General features: G+C 37.4%; 1 protein-coding gene across 4 annotated transcripts in view; it reads left to right on the top strand.

The window, feature by feature from the left end:
* LOC131031999 (transcription factor IIIB 60 kDa subunit) overlaps nucleotides 1-19782 on the top strand; it is a 308160-nt gene that overhangs the window by 241516 nt on the left and 46862 nt on the right. For all 4 annotated transcript variants that reach the window (XR_009103351.2, XM_057962881.2, XM_057962880.2 and 1 more), the window contains exons 12-13: nucleotides 1149-1325; nucleotides 1461-1634. Coding sequence is in view for 3 of the 4 variants with exons in the window: in XM_057962881.2 (XP_057818864.1) it covers nucleotides 1149-1325; nucleotides 1461-1634 (351 nt within the window). In the remaining variant the exon portion in view is untranslated. The remainder of the gene's footprint in view (nucleotides 1-1148; nucleotides 1326-1460; nucleotides 1635-19782) is intronic.

Raw genomic sequence — 19782 nt, 5'->3', positions numbered from 1 at the left:
ATTATTTAGTTTAAAGTCCTTGGACTATATCAAAAGTCAAGATGATCATCAAAATTGAACCCACCGACAATACTAAAAATAGCAAGCATGCCAACTGATTCTGTAGGTGTACATAACTGACTTACTAAAAATAGTGCGGAAGAATTAACCCGAAAAGGTCATAGAAAAGACTATTATGCTCATCCAACTGTCAGAATATGCAATCACACCTGATATTGCCTCCAAGATTCCCTAGTCCTAATCATTAGCCCACAGGAATCAACTGAATAAGCTAACAACTCCACCATGCTGAACTGGCTTAGGGAGGGGACATTATGGATGTACCTGAATTTTTATTAAAAATTATAGTTTTGATGTTTTTTCTTCGGTTATGTGAATCATCTAATGGCTGCGACTGATCATGTGTGTGGCTGCCAGGACTAGCTGCACTTAACTGGGTTCCTGATCCTGGACTGCATCATTTCCTAGTTGTTTTGTAGTTCTTTATGTGCTGCATTTGTCTCATTTTTATGAACATCTGGCTGCTCTAGGTTTTTTGAGTTACTTCTAGGGGGTTGATGTTTACTGTACATTGCACTAATATTTTGAGAACTCTTGCCTTGCTGCAAGAATCTGAAATTCTGTAAACTCTCTATGCTTTCAATATATCTAGCCCTTATATCGTTGGAAATGTTTATGACTGTTAGAACTATCGTTGGAAATGTTTATGACTGTTAGAACTATAGTTTTGATGTTTTTTCTTCGGTTATGTGAATCATCTAATGGCTGCGACTGATCATGTGTGTGGCTGCCAGGACTAGCTGCACTTAACTGGGTTCCTGATCCTGGACTGCATCATTTCCTAGTTGTTTTGTAGTTCTTTATGTGCTGCATTTGTCTCATTTTTATGAACATCTGGCTGCTCTAGGTTTTTTGAGTTACTTCTAGGGGGTTGATGTTTACTGTACATTGCACTAATATTTTGAGAACTCTTGCCTTGCTGCAAGAATCTGAAATTCTGTAAACTCTCTATGCTTTCAATATATCTAGCCCTTATATCGTTGGAAATGTTTATGACTGTTAGAACTATGTAGATTATGTGCTCCAGTTGCTGTTTAAAATCATCTTATGACTTAAGTGTGAAGTTTCATCTTCTTTCTTCCTAACAGACAGAGGAGTTTGTAGCCAAGGCAAAGGAGCTTGAGGCAGAAATGCAGTCAATGAAAGTTCCAACAAGAAACTCAGAGATTAAAGGAATAAAAGGCATTACAGAACTACTTTGTGAGCACAAGGGAACAGATGCTAAGCATTTTGCTCATGGGCTTTGCAGTCACTGTTACAATGAGGTATACGAGAGTTACATTTCTTCATTCTGTCCTTTTGATTTAATAGCTAAACTTGTTTACTATATGAAGTTCCTGCTCAACGTCTAGGTCTTTAGAATTTTAGTGAAATAAATATTTCTTGTTTAATTGTTACAGTTTGTCAAAGTCTCTGGAGGTATCCACGGAGGATCTGCACCACCTGCATTCCAGCGCGCTGAAGAGGAGAGGAGAAAGGAGTCCTTACAGATAAAACAAGACAAAGGATTTTTTGATAATGATGAAGACAGTATTTCCTGTCATAAAGAAGACCAAGAAAACTTGGAAGGCAATGTATGTTCTCTCCTAAAACTTATTAGTAATATGTTCAAAGACAGGAATGAAGGTGATTTCTTCACAAAACTCTGTCTTATGACATTCAGATGAGAAGCACACAAGCGATACTAAGAGGGGGGAGGGGTAGGGGGGGTTGAATCAGTATTGCAGAAATTGATATTTTAAAAAATATGTAGATAAAACAGGTTCAGAAAAGCAACCAGCAAGAAGATAACACAAGTATTTCTCCTGGAAAACCCTTTCGGGCAAAAAACTGCGGCATCAACGAAATCTATTCACTTCAAAAGGGGTACAACCCAGTTGACATAGGTGAGCTACAACTCACTGAGATAATTCACTTTCCCAGAGCACCAACTCAGCACATCAGAGGCACCAACCTCTGTAGGAGCACCAACCCCGTATTGATGTGGCACCAACCTCAAAGGAAGCCTCAACTCAGATAACATGCAGCACTCAGAAAAGATAAACAACACCCCTTGAACATATCTCAGACTGCATCAGATCACTGTTCAGTATTGCTCTTAACGTACAGTATCCACCCTTCAAATTTCTTTTAATGCTTACCCTTCAATAGATGATAAACACTTCAGCAGGATAAGAACATCACAAACATAGTTTAGCAAAAAGTATAAGTATACACAGCAGTTCGTATGCTGTAGAAAGCTTTTACCATTTACTTCTCAAAAAAAACGATTCTCACCATCGAAAAATACATATTCCCCATGACTGGAAAAACTTCACACACTTCGATTGCTGTTCCTTCCTCTAGTCAAACAATGCGTTCTGATCAAGACATAACTCCCACCAGTCACTCAGCACCTAACCAGAAATAAACACGATATCTCAAAAAAGTTAAAAACCCAATGCAGTCTCAGCTATCATCCACACCAATCTTCCTTAGTTCCTTTTTTATTCACCAGTAGCTTCAAAAATTTCACTGTAGGCTCATCATTTTGTTTGATCCTTTTTAAACATACCAAGAAAAAAACTCCAAAACTACCACGGTTCACCTCATGAAAAAAAACGACTTCTTCAACTCACGGATACATCGGTCAGCACACAATATTAATGAGACTGTTCCCTTTTTACCACCAATGACACCTGTCTCAGAGATACGATTCCCTCTTTAAAAGAAACATCTTCAAAAACGTAAGAATGACTATCGTGGAGCAACACCCAAGAGCATACACTCAAGCAAAAAGGAAATTGCACACACCATCGAAGAGAAAAAAAAAGCTGCTACATATTTCAATATTTATTTTTAACACTCGCCATAAATCAGAAACACTTTCTGAAGCAGCGCCGTAAAAATGGTAGACCCATATGCCTCATTCATTAAAAACAATGCCAACCACATCCTTTTTAAAAAAGATTCTAGAAAAAAATTCTGTGCAGTCTAGTAGATTTTAAAAAATGCATCTGTGAAGGTAATTAATATTGCTGCCTAATCTAAAAAACACGATTACACAGCACAGATAATCTGAAAAGAAGTGATCGCATTTTCAACACTGTCATTTCTGGTCTTAATAAAAAACTCTGTTTTAGTTTAAAGGATTAATATGCACGAGCCCTGGAGTTCAGATTTCCGTTATTATAACAGGCTGCCAAAAATAAAAAACTTAAACGATTTCTCATGTCCAAACTTAAATATGATGTGACCAAAAAATAAAATGGGCCCCATAGAATATTCAAACAATGACTTGGCAAAGGATTTGATTTGGCACAAATTGAAGATGAATAAGCAACTGAGTCAGACAGGCAAGCACACACACACACCCTGCTCAACCAAGCAACTAAGCAGCTCCAGCAAGCATACAGGCACCTCAAGAAAGCAAGCAAGCAGCTCAAGCTGCTCAACCAGATAGGCAAGAAGACAGCTCAACCAACATTCATAAACAAACTCAGTTCATCTTTTGACATCAATGACAAATAATTCCAACATCAGATGCAAAAGCCTCTTAGCACTTGTCAGTAGACATATGTACAGTATTAGTTTAGATCTAAGTTTCTATCATCATATTGTGCCATTTTCATCATGAACTGTACTTGTTGCTATTGCATGAAAGAATATGGGCAGATATTAACAATGCATAATACATGAGATTTCCTCAAAATAATTTTTCTACTTGTAAGATTATATTATTCAATCTAGTGAGAGATATTCATACAGTTTGGATGGTTTGTTATACTCCTTTCTTAGATCCAAACTCTTTAAGCTCAAATCCCACTTTTCTCTGCACTCAAATCTACATACAACCACTTCCTAGGATAGTCTTATCAATAACAAATGCCGACCAAATTATTTAACAAGCTAAATAATAATAGGTTAAATCCTAGCAGCCCCCTCTAATTATATATAGCTCAGACATTGGGAGAGAATCAACATTGCATTTGAACTGGAACATATTCACAGTTCAGCATACATACATGCATTAGTGGTAATAGGCTCACTATACTTAACAACTGATGAACAAGGACAAACTGATGAACAAGGACGAACAATGGCTAAGTATGAACTAGGATACAATGGTTCATACATGGTTACACCTATGAACAAGAAAACACACTTTTTAACAACAAACTCTGGAGTAGTGGTGGTGGTCGTTGCTACACACATTCTTAGGTAGATGAACTGAACTTTAACTGCTTCTTTGGTTGAAGTGGGTTTTACTATATAGTTTACAAATAATAGTAATGAGATTGGGTTCTGACTATACTTTCTCAGTAAGAGCTTACCTCACTGAGTATCTTATCTGTATTGGGGTTACAGTCTTCCCTTGTCACTGTCATCAATGATCACTGTCTTCAGCTATATGATCGTTTTTGCTCTGAATTTGTTACTAGAGCAATAAACCAGTCTCTAAGCTAGTAGCATGCTCAAGTCTAGGAGTTTTCCTCAAAATAATCAACTTTTATTAATTCTACAGCCTCCTTTGGAACATGGCGCTCAGCTAAATCAAACCAAATAATCTTATGCACCATAGATTGCTGCATGAAGCACTCAGAAGGCTGTAACATCATTTTCCTTGGTAATTATCTCATTCATAAGAATGGGATTGCTCCCCTCAATCAAAGCTCGAATGGGTGTTGGGCACTACCAACAATGCACCTATATTCGAAAAGATAAATCTTTTCAGGTTCAAGAAAACATGTTTTGGTGTGCCGTTGTATGAAAAAAAAAAGATCTTACAAACCATAAGATGTAAAGTGAACTCATTTTGCTGGATAGTTTTACATATGCTGGCAAAGTTTAGCAACAAACTACCTCCTCCATAATGATAATGAAATTACTTTGATCTCTTCCAGCTAATTGAAAAAGTATTTCCAAAGTTTATTTTATGTTTCAAACTGTACATTTTAAATATAAATAATAATTAAATAATTCATTGTCATGGTACTGATGCACCATTCAACTGCACAATTTCTCTGTTCCCTAAAACATCTCCAATATGTTGTGCTTCTTTTTAAAGAATTATTGCATTGTATGGTATGTTGACATTTGGAAGAAGTGTCTTCTGACTTGAACCAGAAAGTGCCTTTATTCCAAGGAACAAGAAAATGCTTTTATTCAGTTTCCTCGTATTGAATGTTCCTAGCTGGAAATTTGTATAAAAGATGCATTTTTCCTGTATTTTTTAATTTTTCCAAGATGAAATGAAACAGGTATGACATAAATAGCAAATGCCACTCCAATAATTGTTGATCAACTTTTATTAATAGAAGAAACTAATTATGGAAACCCTAATATGCCAAAGAAATCAATTATGAGAGCAGATCTGAACAATAAATGCTGATATAGTTATGACAGTAGTTACAAATGGCAAATTAACTTGTATAACAGCAGCCAATGGTGAAACCCTTAAGGTACCAAATGGTATAATTGATATGACAGCAATATGACACTTACAAATCCTAATGTGAATAAAAAATATGCTTTGTGACAGTAGCAACAAACCCTTACGAATATTCATTCTTCAGTGAATTCCCAAAATGATTAACAGTAATTGATAGTGTTTTCCACTTACAAATTCTGCAATTTTTAGCAAGGTAGAATTGACAGAGATGTACAACAGTGAAAACAATAATGAATAGGATCAAGTGTAGCAAATGGAGTTAATTCCCAAGCTGTATAATGGCGTAATGTCCCTTGTAGAGTCACTTAAATTTTGCCTTATTACTTAATGATTAAGTGTTTAATATTTCAATGAACCAATTGTCCCTTAAAAGTTATATATATATGTGTGTGTGTTATACCAATGGCTTAGTAAGGGAATGTGGAATTCAATCAATAATGTTGCCAAATATCCTTATAATGAAAAGGATCAAGTTTATTATGGGCTCTGAAATTCTGTTCCAAACAAGAAGTCTGATATGTTCACTGATCTAAGAATGCAAGGCTGTATGATATATCTACGAACCAATCCTCTCTCAAAGCGAATACTATGGAGTAGATCGGAAATGTATATTGGTGTATGAATAAGCGGATTTGTTATACATGCAATCGCTGTTTCAGAGTGATATCTTTATGATCATGTGAGTATACATATGCAAGAGACAATTGTTTGTCTGATTGTCTTCCCTGAACCTTGACCTTATGCTCATGCAATATCTACTCAATGCCTTGCCTGAATATTGCCTTATGCTTGTGCGCCTTAGCCTTGTAAATGGGGTGGTAGAATACCACCTCTTTCTCGGCTACTAATGCCTCCTTCTGAGCACTCCAAAAATCTAGATGAATGTAAATAAAAACCAAAACTCAATGCCTTGAGAATCCACGATCCTCTCCTTATACCCCTTGAATGAGCATGGTGTGAGTAGTTGTATGTCCCACATCCATGTCTTTTACAAACAACTTAAGTAATTATGTCTTTTCCCTTAATCGGTTTTACTCTTAACAACATTTGTTAAGGAACTAATCCTTCTTTAATTGAACTGTTTACTCTTCTTGGACAGCGATATGTTTATTACTGATTTCTCGATGCATGAAATGCCCTAGGCTTGTGATGCCTAAGGACTATGATTTTTCCTTTGATTGATTGGCTTTAGAGATCGGATGGGGTTACTACAAATTGCACAATAGCCTTAAATAAACCCAACAACCCTCCTAATAGGTGTGGTGATCCTCCAAAAAGGGGTGACAATCATCAATCAAGAGTACAATGGCAATTTGTAACTTGTAGAACGACAATAAAACTGTTTCAATAGAAAATGGCCTTCAAACATATGTAACTTGGGGATGTGTCCTTGGCCAAATTAGGGGTTTCACTAGTAGGAAACGTCTTGAGGACACGGGGATGGGTCGGAAATGTCCATTTGCCGTCCCCAAATTCTGACAATTTTTGGAAATGTCTTGAGGATGTCCAACATAAAACATGAAACGCCAAGGGATGGCTAAACGAAAAAAAAAACGTTGATGATTGAAGATGCCCTTGACCATGACCCAACCAAATGTAGCAACACTTATCTGGGAATGTGGTTTTGACATGACATATTGTACATGTGAAAGCATGCTTGAGTGTAATGTCCCCTTCCGAGTAGTCACTCCTAGTTGACTTATTAACCTATTTAATTCCCATAGGCTGTAGTGGGGGCTAAGGGAATTAATTACTTCTATTATTTAATATTATCCCTCAAAAGTAAATCGTAATGGTAATATTATTTAACTGATTTAATAAAGTTATGGAGTGACTTTAATGGTGATTTAAGTGATATTTTAATAAAGTCACTTTTATCTAGTCCCTCAACTCAAATTTAAATTAAAACAGAGGGAAAACCAAAAGACATCTAGAAGCTTTTGCAATGCTTATAAAAGAACAACTTGGGCTCCATTTGTAGTATGCTTGGTTTATTACTCATTGTTTTGGAGAGCTTCTTGAAGCTTGCACCCTAGGATGAAAAACCTAAGTGTTTGTTAGTTTTGGTAGTGCAACTATCTATCCTAGCTAGTTGTAGGAAATATCACTTAGGTATTTCGCTGTCATGTCCCGTCCTTGATCATTATATATATATATATATATATATATATATATATATATATATCAATTATTATTATTATTAGCTAATATAATAATTACCAACACATTTATTTGACATTTATATTTTATTAAATATTATTATTTAATATTTACTAATATTTATTATTAATAATATTCAGATGAAAATAAATTAATAATATATTATAAACATAATTTACATATTGTACCCTACACACATATATGTTGGCCTTTGGAAGTGAGTGATTGTCAAGCAAAGAACAAATACTAACAACAGCAAATGGCGCAATACTACCTAGACCCAATGATAATTATTGGTGGCTAATTGAATATGAAGATGTTTAACAGCAACTTGAATATTATCAACTTATAAAGAATCCATATCGGCAGACAAGATAGGAGTCTAAAAACGAGGACATGTATAGATGACAGGCATGATAGTTTGACGGCAACATCAATGATAAAGAGACCAAATATCGGTTAAGGCATTGTATCACCAAATTCGTAGTTTGGTACAGGCCCGGTTAGACAACTGTTGGCGGCAATATTGTACACGGAAATAAAACTAGTTAATTAAGATGTAATTGTCTTGGTTAGTTGGCAACCGAGGGGTGGCAGTTGCGGTGCGACGGTAGGCGCTCGCACCCCCTCGGTATCTTTATATACTTCCGAATGTAACTTATGAAAAAAGAACGATTATGACTGGAATAACATCTCTTATATTGCATATGATATCTATGGCATTATTATCTTGCATTACGTGTTTTATCTGTGTGCTTTAAGTTATTCACCCGAGAGGGCAAACAGCAACTAATGACAATTAACGACCATAATATATACACTTGGAGGAGCCCAATATCAACTAGAACAATAAGCATGTTGATCGATTGAACATTAATCCTTCCAGCACCTTGGTCGATAGGGAGATTAATGTTAAATATTAACAATAAACTAATGCCGTTGATGATAATCTGTTGTAAAAGTATTGTAATTTCCAATTTGATGAAAAGGTTATATGCAGAATGGTGTATTTTAATTTTGATATTATGGCTATGACACTAATATTGCTATCTTTCTTTTACTGCAGGTTAGGAGAATGAACATGTATCGATTTCGATGTCATTTCCTTTGGTTTGAATGATGTATAAGTAGAAGGATGACCACGATCAAGTGGCACCTTGATCGGACATGTCTTTTAGACATGTCCGACCAAGATGTCACTTGGTCGTGACCCTTACTTATCTTTAACCGATCCATAACTAATCGGTGCTTCAAACATTAATGTATCAGTATAGTGATAACAGTGCTTATACCCGATAATGAATCGTTTAATGCTTATGAACATGCTCGATGATGAATCGGTATAATGAATCAGTTAATGCTTATGAACATACCCGATGGTGAATCGGTATCATGAATCGGTTAATGCTTATGAACACATCCGATCATGAATCGGTTAATGCTTATGAACACATCCGATCATGAATCGGTATTTGTTAATTGTTTAAGATAAAACATACCCGATAATGAATCGGTATCAAAGCATATAATATAAAGTAAACAGTAACAATTACGGTTAGCATTATATGCTATCGGGTTAATACCCCGATAGCATATTAATGTGGATTCATATATGAATCGACATTAGTATGCTATCAGGTTAGTAGCCCGATAGCCCTTTAGATTGACGCTTAACATAGTTAAGTAGATCGTCAATCTAATCCATCATTATCCAATATCAATAGCATAATTATGATCAATGTTATAGTCTGATAAACATAAAGCATGAATAAGTAAACTAATAACAGAGTAGAGAGTTAGGAGAGTCTTATCTTGCAGAAGCTACTAATGCATTAACACTCCCTCTTAGCTTTTGAAAGATAGATAAAGTAACCTGCATCACATTTCTTTTCATAATGTCAGTCTCCAAGAATATATATCATCTATACATATGATATGAAGTATCATTAGGACATAGGATACAAATATAAGATTTTACTCTAAGTATGTATCACCCAATCATGTGATATAAAGAATTCATCATTTTATTATAACAAAATATCACCTAGACACGTGATATTAGTATTGCCTAAACACGCAATACTGAGGATAAACATATGAGGATGGTTAAATTCTCATCTTATCCATATTGTGATATGTGCACAAACATTTTATTCAAAAGTTTTATCACAACACCATCATGGCACATCCATGACATACTAGAGATCCAACATGATAACTGGTTTGAGAATCATAAGATCGTCACCTTATGATGTCTGCATACAAGTGTTCATAATCTGAGAAATTGTCACCTCTTAGATATGAACACGGGGTAAAACCCATAATGTCTCAACATGACAAAAGAAGTTTACATTTTCAACATCTTATTTACAAAGCAGATTACCTTTTTATCATACCTAAACCTTTTTTGAAGTGATCAACCTTCACTCTGGAAAGTGGTTTGGTCAGAATATCTGCAATCTGATCTCCCGTACTAACATATTCTAATTTGATCACATTTTTGTCTACCATGTCTCGTACATAATGGTATGGGATCTCAATATGTTTGGATCTATCATGGAATATTGGATTCACTGAAAGTTTTATGCAACTTTGATTGTCGCAGTGGATGATTGTAGGTTTCATCGGATCACCAAACAATCCCACAAGCAACTTTCTAAGCCACACCGCTTCTCGGGCGGCCATGGAGGCTGCAATGTATTTGGCCTCGGTGGAACTTTGTGCTACAGAAGACTGCTTTCTGCTGATCCAGGATATCATGGCTGATTCCAAACTGAAGCAACATCCAGAGGTGCTTTTCCGATCAGTCACACTTCTAGCCCAATTTGAATTTGAGAATCCGTGTAGATTAAGATCAATTTTCTTATACTTGAGACAAAGGTTTAAGGTGCCTTGTAGATATCTCATAATGTGTTTTACTGCTACCAGGTGTATCTCCTTTGGCTCACACATAAACTGACTCAAGGCATTTACTGCATAGCATATATCTGGTTTTGTATTTACCAGATACATAAGAGACCCAATCATTTGGCTGTATAGAGTGGGGTCAGTAGAAGGTGATTCTGTTGTTGCTTCTTTGAGTTTATGAAGATTGGTCTCCATTGGAGAGGACATAGGTCTGTAGTTAAGCATTCCAAATCTCTTCAGAATATCTAATGTATACTTGCCTTGGTTTAGAACAATGTTATCAGGATTCAACCATACTTCCAACCCTAGGAAATAATGAAGGAATCTCAAGTCCTTCATATCAAATTCTTTGGATAGCTCTTTCTTGCATTGATCTATAAGGTGATCTTCTCCAGAGATTAAGTCGTCATCAACATATAAAATTATTATTAGCATATCACCTTTGTTCTGTTTGTAGTAGAGATTAGGATCTGCATCATTTTTAGAGAAGCCTAGTTTTGATAGATATGTGTCAATTCTTTCATACCAGACCCTGGGAGTCTGCTTGAGCCCATATATAGCTTTCTTGAGTCTGCACACATGAGATTCTGCATGATGGATCTCAAACCCCTCAGGTTGCTCTAGGTATACTTCTTCAGATATCTCTCCATTGAGAACAGCTGTCTTTACATCCATTTGATGTACCTTCCATCCCTTAGCTGCTGCAATGGCTAGTACAACCTTGACTGAGGTATATCTGGCTACAGGAGCAAATGTTTCTTCATAGTCTATCCCTTCTTTTTGAGAGAATCCTCTGGCTACAAATCTTGCCTTATATTTTTCAATGCTGCCATCTGCTGCATGTTTGATCTTAAAAAACCATTTAGAAGAAACAACAGACTTTTTAGTTGGCCTAGGAACAATTTCCCATACATCATTTTTCATTATGGATTGATACTCTTCAGACATAGCATCTTTCCATACTTGATGTTTAAGGGCATCTCTCACATTGTCAGGTTCGTTTTTAGATAGATCATTCATAAGAGCAACATAGCTAGTAAATTTATTAGGTCTTTTGCTTTCTCTGAAGGTTCTGGAAGGAGCAGCAAATCTCTTAGCTTCTTCAACTGTTTTGGTGGCCCATAGTGGTCTTTTCTTGAGATTTCTAGGTGAGTTTTCATTTTCATTTTCAGTTTCATTTAGATTCTTCCTCTGAAACTTAGGGGCAAGATTTTCATCTAAGTTAGAGGTGGGTACATAGATTTCAGGTTCTATGAAGTTCTGAGCTCTTTTGAAAGCTAGATCCTCTTCAAATATTACATCCCTACTTAGTTCAATATTTCTTTGACCAGGTACATAGATTCTGTAGGCTTTGGAGGTTTCACTATATCCTACAAGTAATCCCCTTTTTCCAGAAGGCTCTAGTTTCAGTCTCTTTTCTTTAGGTATATGGATATAGACAGGGCATCCAAATATCCAAGGTGGCTAATATCAGGCTTAATCTTAGTGAATACTTCTTCAGGAGTTTTGTCCTCAAGATGGGAGTGAGGGCACTTGTTCTGTATATATACAGCTGTGCAGGATGCTTCAGCCCAGAGATTTGTGTTAAGGTTTTGATCTAGGATCATGGCCTTGGCAGCTTCAACTATGGTCCTATTTTTCCTTTCCGCTACCCCATTTTGTTGAGGGTTATAAGGTATAGTAAGCTCCCTCTTAATCCCATTATCTCTACAAAATTCTTTAAATGAATCTGATGTGTATTCTCCCCCATTGTCGGTTCTTAGGGTTTTAACTTTGTTTCCCGAGTGGTTTTCAGTTAGTGATTTAAATTCTTTAAATCTAGAGAGGATCTCTTATGATTCTTTACTTTTCAGAAAGTAGATCCAAGTCTTCCTAGAGTAGTCATTAACAAATATTACATAATACAAGAATCCCCCTAGAGTGGATACGGACATAGGTCCGCATACATCAGAATGAACTAATTCTAGAATTTTGCTAGTTTTCCTAGTACTATTTTGAAATGCACCTTTAGCATTCTTACCTAGGGCACATCCTTTGCATGCCCCTAAATGATCTTGCTTTAACTTGGGTAGACCTGTGACAAGGTTTCCCATCGAAGATAAAGCTCTAAAATTCAGATGACCTAATCTTCTATGCCAAACTTCATTTGCATTAGTGGCTTCATGGATTAGGGCTAGATTAGGTTCTGTGCACAGTTCATACAGATAGCCCCGTCTCTGTCCAATGGTCTTTGCCTTCTTGATGGAGGAGTTCTTTGGCCAAGCCAATACTTTGTTGTCCATAAATCTCACTCTGTATCCGTTATCTTCTAGTGCCGATATAGAGACTAGATTTCTTTTGATGCCAGGGACATATAGTACTCCTTCAAGCTGCAGGGTTATGCTTGTCTTCAATTTGATGGTGCAGGTTCCTACTCTCTGACTAGATGTGTGGAGTCATCTCCAATGGTTACATCCTCACTATCCTCTATCATGGAATCAAGTACTTCTCTAAACCTAGTGATGTGCCTGGATGAACCACTGTCAATCACCCATGAGTTGATTTTGTTAGAAGTTTGACTTGTGAGTGCTGAGTAGAATACGTATTTCTCGGAGTCATCTTCCCCTTTAGTCTTTCCTGCTTTAACAAATGTAGCATGTTTCTTTGTTCTTTCTGGGCATTTTGCAACGAAGTGTCTGAACTGATCACATCTGTAACATTGAATGTGAGATAAGTCCTTCTTTGAAGTATTCTTGCCTTGACGACCTTTTCTCTTTCTAAACTGCCTTTTCTTGTTATGCTTGGTGGTGTTGGTGTTTAGAAGTTGTAGGTCTTCATCTATATTCATGTGTTTCATTCCCATCTTGTTCAATCTTGATTCTTCTTGGAGACAGTCATCCCTTAATCTTTCAAACTTGGGATATTTGGACCTTGCACTGATGCCTTGGACGAATGTACTCCATCCACTAGGCAACCCATCTAAAGCAATGAGTGTTAACTCTTTGCTTTGGATCTCATAGTCCAGAGTTGCAAGTTCATCTTTTAGAACTGATATCCGCATAAAGTAGGCGTTGATTGTCTCCCCTTTGTTCATGGTGATGTGATTTATTTCTCATTTTAATGCTAGAGTTCGACTTGCATTCGATATCTCAAATGTGCTTTCAAGAGCTTTGAACATTTTATAGGCTGTTTGATGTTTTCTTATGATGGGCATTATGTTGTTTCTTACCCCATCAACTATTATTTTTATTGCCTTTTCATTTCCCTCAATCCATGCTGATTTATCAGGTTCATTTTCGGGTTGAACATTTTTGGTTTGAACAAATGAATCCACTTTGTTCTCCTTTAAGATCATTTGAATTCTGAATTTCCAGGCTGAAAAATCATCGCCACCTTCGAGTCTGTCTTCGAATCTGATAGCACTGGCCATTTGAAGAAATGTGATGTAGTATATAAACTTGTTCTTAAATTTGTTTCACGAAATTAAATAGCCTCAAGTTCGGTCAACTTGGCTCTGATAACATGTAAAAGTATTGTAATTTCCAATTTGATGAACAGGTTATATGCAGAATGGTGTATTTTAATTTTGATATTATGGCTATGACACTAATATTGCTATCTTTCTTTTACTGTAGGTTAGGAGAATGAACATGTATCGATTTCGATGTCATTTCCCTTGGTTTGAATGATGTATAAGTAGAAGGATGACCATGATCAAGTGGCACCTTGATCGGACATGTCTTTTAGACATGTCCGACCAAGATGTCACTTGGTCGTGACCCTTACTTATCTTTAACCGATCCATAACTAATCGGTGCTTCAAACATTAATGTATCGGTATAGTGATAACAGTGCTGATACCCGATAATGAATTGTTTAATGCTTATGAACATACCCGATGATGAATCGGTATTATGAATCAGTTGATGCTTATGAACATACCCGATGGTGAATCGGTATCATGAATCGGTTAATGCTTATGAACACATCCGATCATGAATCGGTATTTGTTAATTGTTTAAGATAAAACATACTCGATAATGAATCGGTATCAAAGCATATAATATAAAGTAAACAGTAACAATTACGGTTAGCATTATATGCTATCGGGTTAATACCCCGATAGCATATTAATTCGGATTCATATATGAATCGACATTAGTATGCTATCAAGTTAGTAGCCCGATAGCCCTTTAGATTGATGCTTAACATAGTTAAGTAGATCATCAATCTAATCCATCATTATCCAATATCAATAGCATAATTATGATCAATGTTATAGTTTGATAAACATAAAGCATGAATAAGTAAACTAATAACAGAGTAGAGAGTTAGGAGAGTCTTATCTGTTAACCCGATAGCATATTAATGCGGATTCATATATGAATCGACATTAGTATGCTATCAGGTTAGTAGCCCGATAGCCCTTTAGATTGACGCTTAACATAGTTAAGTAGATCATCAATCTAATCCATCATTATCCAATATCAATAGCATAATTATGATCAATGTTATAGTCTGATAAACATAAAGCATGAATAAGTAAACTAATAACAGAGTAGAGAGTTAGGAGAGTCTTATCTTGCAGAAGCTACTAATGCATTAACACTCCCTCTTAGCTTTTGGAAGATAGATAAAGTAACCTGCATCACATTTCTTTTCCTAATGTGAGTCTCCAAGAATATATAACATCTATACATATGATATGAAGTATCATTAGGACATAGGATACAAATATAAGATTTTACTCTAAGTATGTATCACCCAATCATGTGATATAAAGAATTCATCATTTTATTATAACAAAATATCACCTAGACACGTGATATTAGTATTGCCTAAACATGCAATACTGAGGATAAACATATGAGGATGGTTAAATTCTCATCTTATCCATATTGTGATATGTGCGCAAACATTTTATTCAAAAGTTTTATCACAACACCATCATGGCACATCCATGACATGCTAGAGATCCAACATGATAACTTGTTTGAGAATCATAAGATCGTCACCTTATGATGTCTGCATACAAGTGTTCATAATCTGAGAAATTGTCACCTCTTAGATATGAACATGGGGTAAAACCCATAATTTCTCAACATGACAAAAGAAGTTTACATTTTCAACATCTTATTTACAAAGCAGATTACCTTTCTATCATACCTAAACCTTTTCTGAAGTGATCAACCTTCACTCTGGAAAGTGGTTTGGTCAAAATATCTGCAGTCTGATCTCTCATACTAACATATTCTAATTTGATCACATTTTTGTCTACCATGTCTTGTACATAATGGTATGGGATCTCAATATGTTTGGATCTATCATGGAATACTGGATTCACTGAAAGTTTTATGCAACTTTGATTGTCGCAGTGGATGATTGTAGGTTTCATCGGATCACCAAACAATCCCACAAGCAACTTTCTAAGCCACACTGCTTCTCGGGCGGCTATGGAGGCTGCAATGTATTTGGCCTCGGTGGAACTTTGTGCTACAGAAGACTGCTTTCTGCTGATCCAGGATATCATGGCTGATCCCAAACTGAAGCAGCACCTAGAGGTGCTTTTCCGATCAGTCACACTTCCAGCCCAATCTGAATTTGAGAATCCGTGTAGATTAAGATCAATTTTCTTATACTTGAGACCAAGGTTTAAGGTGCCTTGTAGATATCTCATAATGTGTTTTACTGCTACCAGGTGTATCTCCTTTGGCTCACACATAAACTGACTCAAGGCATTTACTGCATAGCATATATCTGTTCTTGTATTTACCAGATACATAAGAGACCCAATCATTTGGCTGTATAGAGTGGGGTCAGTAGAAGGTGATTCTGCTGCTGCTTCTTTGAGTTTATGAAGATTGGTCTCCATTGGAGAGGTCATAGGTCTGTAGTTAAGCATTCCAAATCTCTTCAGAATGTCTAATGTATACTTGCCTTGGTTTAGAACAATGTTATCAAGATTCCGCCATACTTCCAACCCTAGGAAATAATGAAGGAATCTCAAGTCCTTCATATCAAATTCTTTGGATAGCTCTTTCTTGCATTGATCTATAAGGTTATCTTCTCCAGAGATTAAGTCATCATCTACATATAAAATTATTATTAGCATATCACCTTTGTTCTGTTTGTAGTAGAGATTAGGATCTACATCATTTTTGGAGAAGCCTAGTTTTGATAGATATGTGTCAATTCTTTCATACCAGACCCTGGGAGCTTGTTTGAGCCCATATATAGCTTTCTTGAGTCTGCACAGATGAGATTCTGCATGATCGATCTCAAACCCCTCAGGTTGCTCTAGGTATACTTCTTCAGATATCTCTCCATTGAGAAAAGTTGTCTTTACATCCATTTGATGTACCTTCCATCCCTTAGCTGCTGCAATGGCTAGTACAGCCCTGATTGAGGTATATTTGGCTACAGGAGCAAATGTTTCTTCATAGTCTATCCCTTCTTTTTGACAGAATCCTCTAGGTACAAATCTTGCCTTATATTTTTCAATGTTGCAGCGGACTCGAGAGGCCGAAAGGACACCCGTGAGTTCGATGGGGAACCTGATAGGATGGAAGGGGACCTGAGAGGCTGGATAGGCGACTCGAGAGGCACGGGACCAAAGCGGGAGACTCTCAGGCGAGGAAAACCGAGAAAGGACGATCCCTGAGGCACGAAACCCAAGCCGAATCTAGACAATTAGAAAAAGAAGTTAAAAAAATCGTACGATCTGTACGGCATCAAAAAAAGGGAAAAAAAAGGAAAAAAAAAGAAAACCACGGTGGAATCACCATACGGTGGGACCATCGTGCGGTGGCAACATCGACGGTGGGACCACCGATGGTGGAACCACCGTGTTGTGGTAACACCGACGGTGGGATCACCGTGCGGTGGAAACCACTGACGGTGGGACTACCGACCGTGGACCACTGTGCAGTGGAAACCACCGTGTGGTGGATACCACTGCCCGCACAAGAAATAAAACACATAGCAGCCCCAAATGCACAGGCACACAAACACGCACTCTGCCCAACAACGCGGTGCGCAAGCACAAGGAAGGCATACGCAACCGTACACAACCATCCAGGAGGTAGTTAAGCGTTCGGCGTGCAGAAGGAGGCCCTTACGGTGTGTATTGTAGACGGTTGGTCGTGTATTCCATATGGGGTGATCCATACGGTGGAAGGGTGTTGACCGCACGAGAAGGTGGTTGTACGATTGGAGGTGTTAGTGCTTTTGTTGACCGTATGGGGAGGTTGTATGGCTGGGGTGCCATCAGGGACAATACAAGGAAAAAAAAAATGACGACCAGATTTAAAATCATTAGATGGAGTCTGGAGCCAGGACACTGAAAATTTAGAGTGGAGAAGAAGGGTTTTTGCATCTTAAAATATCACAGAAATGACGTGCGCTGTCCCAGACCACCAGTTTATTTTTGAGCTACAATACTGTTTTTGGAGTTGGGCAAAGGGCATCAGAGAAGGCACAGTAAGTGTTGGGTTGTCCCGTACTGTGAGAAAGAAGCCATAAGCTTAGCATTGGTGGGGAAGCCATAAGCTGTAGAGGGAGATGGATTTGGAGGTTGCGAACTAACAGAGTCTGAGGGAAGGCATTGTAGGCACACGAAGTTGTACGACACCAGGGAGTTGTTCAGTTCAGTTATCAAACTTTGGGGAGTGTGATGGAGGATTTGAGGCGTCTCCTAGCCTTTGTGCTAGAGGGTTGTGGCCAACTCCAGGCAAGAATGGTACGCTTTGAGGAACTTGGAGTATGTCTCGGCTGGACGTGAGGTTGCCTGGGTGGATGCACAGAGGGCTCGGGAGGAGCTGACCACCAGGTTGAAGGCAGTACTAACGTGAGATGTAATGTCCCCACTTTAGCAGTTGACCAAGCATATGTGCGTTAGCCTAGCTCTACATGGTCCCGAGGGCTAATGAAGGGTTTAAAGGGATCCTGGAGTGTTTTGGCCTAGTCATTCCCAGTTCAGGCCAAAACAGAGTTGATTTACTTAGTTTCAGGCATACTTACTATTTTTAGTAAGTCAACAGGACACAACGGAGGCTAGTTTTGGTGATTGGATTCGATACTCCTTGGCGAGAGCTTTCCGACGAGTTATCAGTCGCGCTATTCGGAGTCCGATTGCTAGTATATTTTAATGCCTAAAGTGTTATTAAAGTAACATTTAATTTAATTGTAAAATATTAAAGTGTTACTTTAATATTTATTTTATGGGGATGTGTGCAAATCAAAGGGGCATCCAAGTGAGACATAAGTGAATATTTTAATATGTTTTATATTGCACATGTTTTTGTCCCACATTGCTTAAGTGAGTTGGGTTGACCCTTGGAGAAAGAATAAAAGGAAGCTATTGTGGCTTCATTCAGCATGTTGAATTTGAGAAGAAATTGATGTGTGAGTTACAGATCCTTTTTTGGCATTAGAGAACGTCTATCCTCTCGTGTGACATTCTAGAAGTCATTCCCTTGGGGTTTGGCCTTTGGAATCCATTGCTTTCAGTTTCATTAACAGGCAGATTGGGTGCATTCTGGGTGCATTTCCAGCTACAGGCAGCAACACTATTTGGGTGTATTTCTAGCTACGGGCCGCAACACTATTCACGTGGGCACTATTCACGTGACACTATTCACGTGGGCACTATTCACGCGACACTATTCACGCGACACTATTCATGCAACACTATTCATGTCATTGTAGCAGCAAGATCAGAAAACATTTGATGGAGCATTATTGCTGGAGTATTTAGTGAGTTGAAAAAATCTGCTATGTATTTTATTAATTCTGAAAATAATATCATATCAGCAGTAGGTCAATTTCCAGTTGCATATTATTGTAGTTTCATTCTTGTTCATATTCTGTGATTTCAATTCCATGTAAAACAAACCAACATTTCATTTCTGGAGCCATAAGGGAATTTAAAACATTAAACGGAGAAATAAGGAGTTGGATGCAAATTGTTTGACAAAATTCCTAGCAGTAGTTGGTATGGTTTTTGGGCATTCCGGGGTGTCCATTACATGAGACTTAGCTCAGCGTACCTAGGAGTTGGATGCTGAGAGGGCAACACTGGTGGCTATCGAGGACAAATTGGCTAGGGAGACAGTATCATTTGAGTAGCAGTTGGTGGAGGCTGAGACTTAATAGCATGTTTTGCAGACAAGTTTGGTTTAGGTACAGGAGAATTGTGATGTCAAAGAGGCACTTGAGCATCGAATGGTAGCAGAAAAGGGTTTTCA

The sequence above is a fragment of the Cryptomeria japonica genome, chromosome 4 (assembly GCF_030272615.1).
Source record: "Cryptomeria japonica chromosome 4, Sugi_1.0, whole genome shotgun sequence".
Taxonomy (NCBI): domain Eukaryota; kingdom Viridiplantae; phylum Streptophyta; class Pinopsida; order Cupressales; family Cupressaceae; genus Cryptomeria; species Cryptomeria japonica.
This window is presented reverse-complemented; position numbering and strand designations above follow the sequence as displayed.